The following is a 1,422-nucleotide window of genomic DNA, read 5'->3' as shown; positions in this document are numbered from 1 at the left end:
CTATCTATCTATCTATCTATCTATCTATCTATCTATCTATCTAGCTAGCAGCTATCAAAAATGTTTGATCAGCACAGGTATAAGTGCACTTCATTTGAGTATATCATAAAACAAAGGATTATGGGAAAGCTCTGTTTGTGTATGAGATTTCATCGGTGCTTGTATCATTACACATTCCTGTATGACCACCACAAGGGGGCAGTAATTACACTAAATGAAACGTTTTTTTCTTTAAAATGTTGCTAAACGTTTTGTACATTTTATAAAGAACTGATCTACAACATCACAACTACCTCAAAACAATCTTAGCAGTGATTATGATACAGTTTTATGGTACATACAAATAAAAGACCTAAAAGCAATCTTTGCAAAACTCTCTTTCTCTAACTCCAAACATCAGCAGAATGGAGACAGATGTGTAATGAGAGCATTGGACAGAGCATTGGGACTCTACAGTTCTCTACTGCAGACTCTTCTCACAGGACGGGTCAGGACTCAAGGGCACAAATACTGATTTCTTACTTTAATCAGGTTTAGTCTGTCATACTGGAAAGAAAGTTTATCATGAGTAAGAGGTCAGGTGTGAGATGTTTTACTAATATATATATGTTTTTCTGCCTCTGCGACACAAGTAATTTGTCTCTACTGTGGCATCGTTAACTGAAATCTGCTTTGGTGTGATGCTGCCTCGGTACAGTTTGTTGTCAATTACAAGTTAACAACTTTTTTCATAGTGTATTAGACACACTTCAAAACATTTAACTTGGCATTACTAGCTAGCTTCACACAGAGTTTGTTTAGTATACTAGGTTAGCACAGACAGGTGAAGCAGAGCATAATGGGATGGCTCACAGGCAGAGTGGAGGTACAGTAGAGCAGAAAAGAGTGATGCTTACTTTAGACAGTCTCTTGTGTGACTAGCATGCACGAGAGGAAGAACAGATATCAGAAAACAAACAAAAACAAAACTGTATGAATAAGTGCAGAGAAATGAAAAAAAAAACTGTTGGGTGGTAAAGCTTCTCCACATAGCAGAAGAGATGTTCTGTGAATTACTCCTGTACATGAGGTGCTGATGGATATGAAATGATTATGCAACGATTACTGACTTCAAATCAGACCAGAATGTAATGTGCCTCACATTGTGACAGGCATAAAGTATTTCTCAAATGATTTCCTTTTGTAAAACATACTTTTTCATAAAATACATTGTTCTTCTTGAAGAGGAAAACTTAACCTTTTATCTTGCAAATGAAATCCTTCAACAGATGCAATGATATGAAAATGAAAGCAAGAGTTCAAAATCTACTGAGCTGCCTCGCAGTCTACTGTACATCTTTAGAAGCAAAATATTTACGTACAAATAAAAATATTAAATTAAAGATATTATAATAAAATACATATTAATATTAAATATATTAC

General features: G+C 34.9%; 1 protein-coding gene across 7 annotated transcripts in view; it reads right to left on the bottom strand.

Moving 5' to 3' along the window:
- Nucleotides 1-1,422, bottom strand: part of LOC107730968 (GRAM domain-containing protein 1B-like) — a 53,255-nt gene that overhangs the window by 32,686 nt on the left and 19,147 nt on the right. For 5 of the 7 annotated variants that reach the window (XR_001638733.1, XM_016541924.1, XM_016541925.1 and 2 more), the window contains exon 3: nucleotides 897-917. The exons of the other annotated variants lie outside the window; for them this stretch is intronic. Coding sequence is in view for 4 of the 5 variants with exons in the window: in XM_016541924.1 (XP_016397410.1) it covers nucleotides 897-917 (21 nt within the window). In the remaining variant the exon portion in view is untranslated. The remainder of the gene's footprint in view (nucleotides 1-896; nucleotides 918-1,422) is intronic. 7 annotated transcript variants of the gene reach the window in all.

Source organism: Sinocyclocheilus rhinocerous, unplaced genomic scaffold (assembly GCF_001515625.1).
Source record: "Sinocyclocheilus rhinocerous isolate Xijiao unplaced genomic scaffold, SAMN03320098_v1.1 scaffold1330, whole genome shotgun sequence".
NCBI classification, from domain to species: Eukaryota; Metazoa; Chordata; class Actinopteri; order Cypriniformes; family Cyprinidae; genus Sinocyclocheilus; species Sinocyclocheilus rhinocerous.
This window is presented reverse-complemented; position numbering and strand designations above follow the sequence as displayed.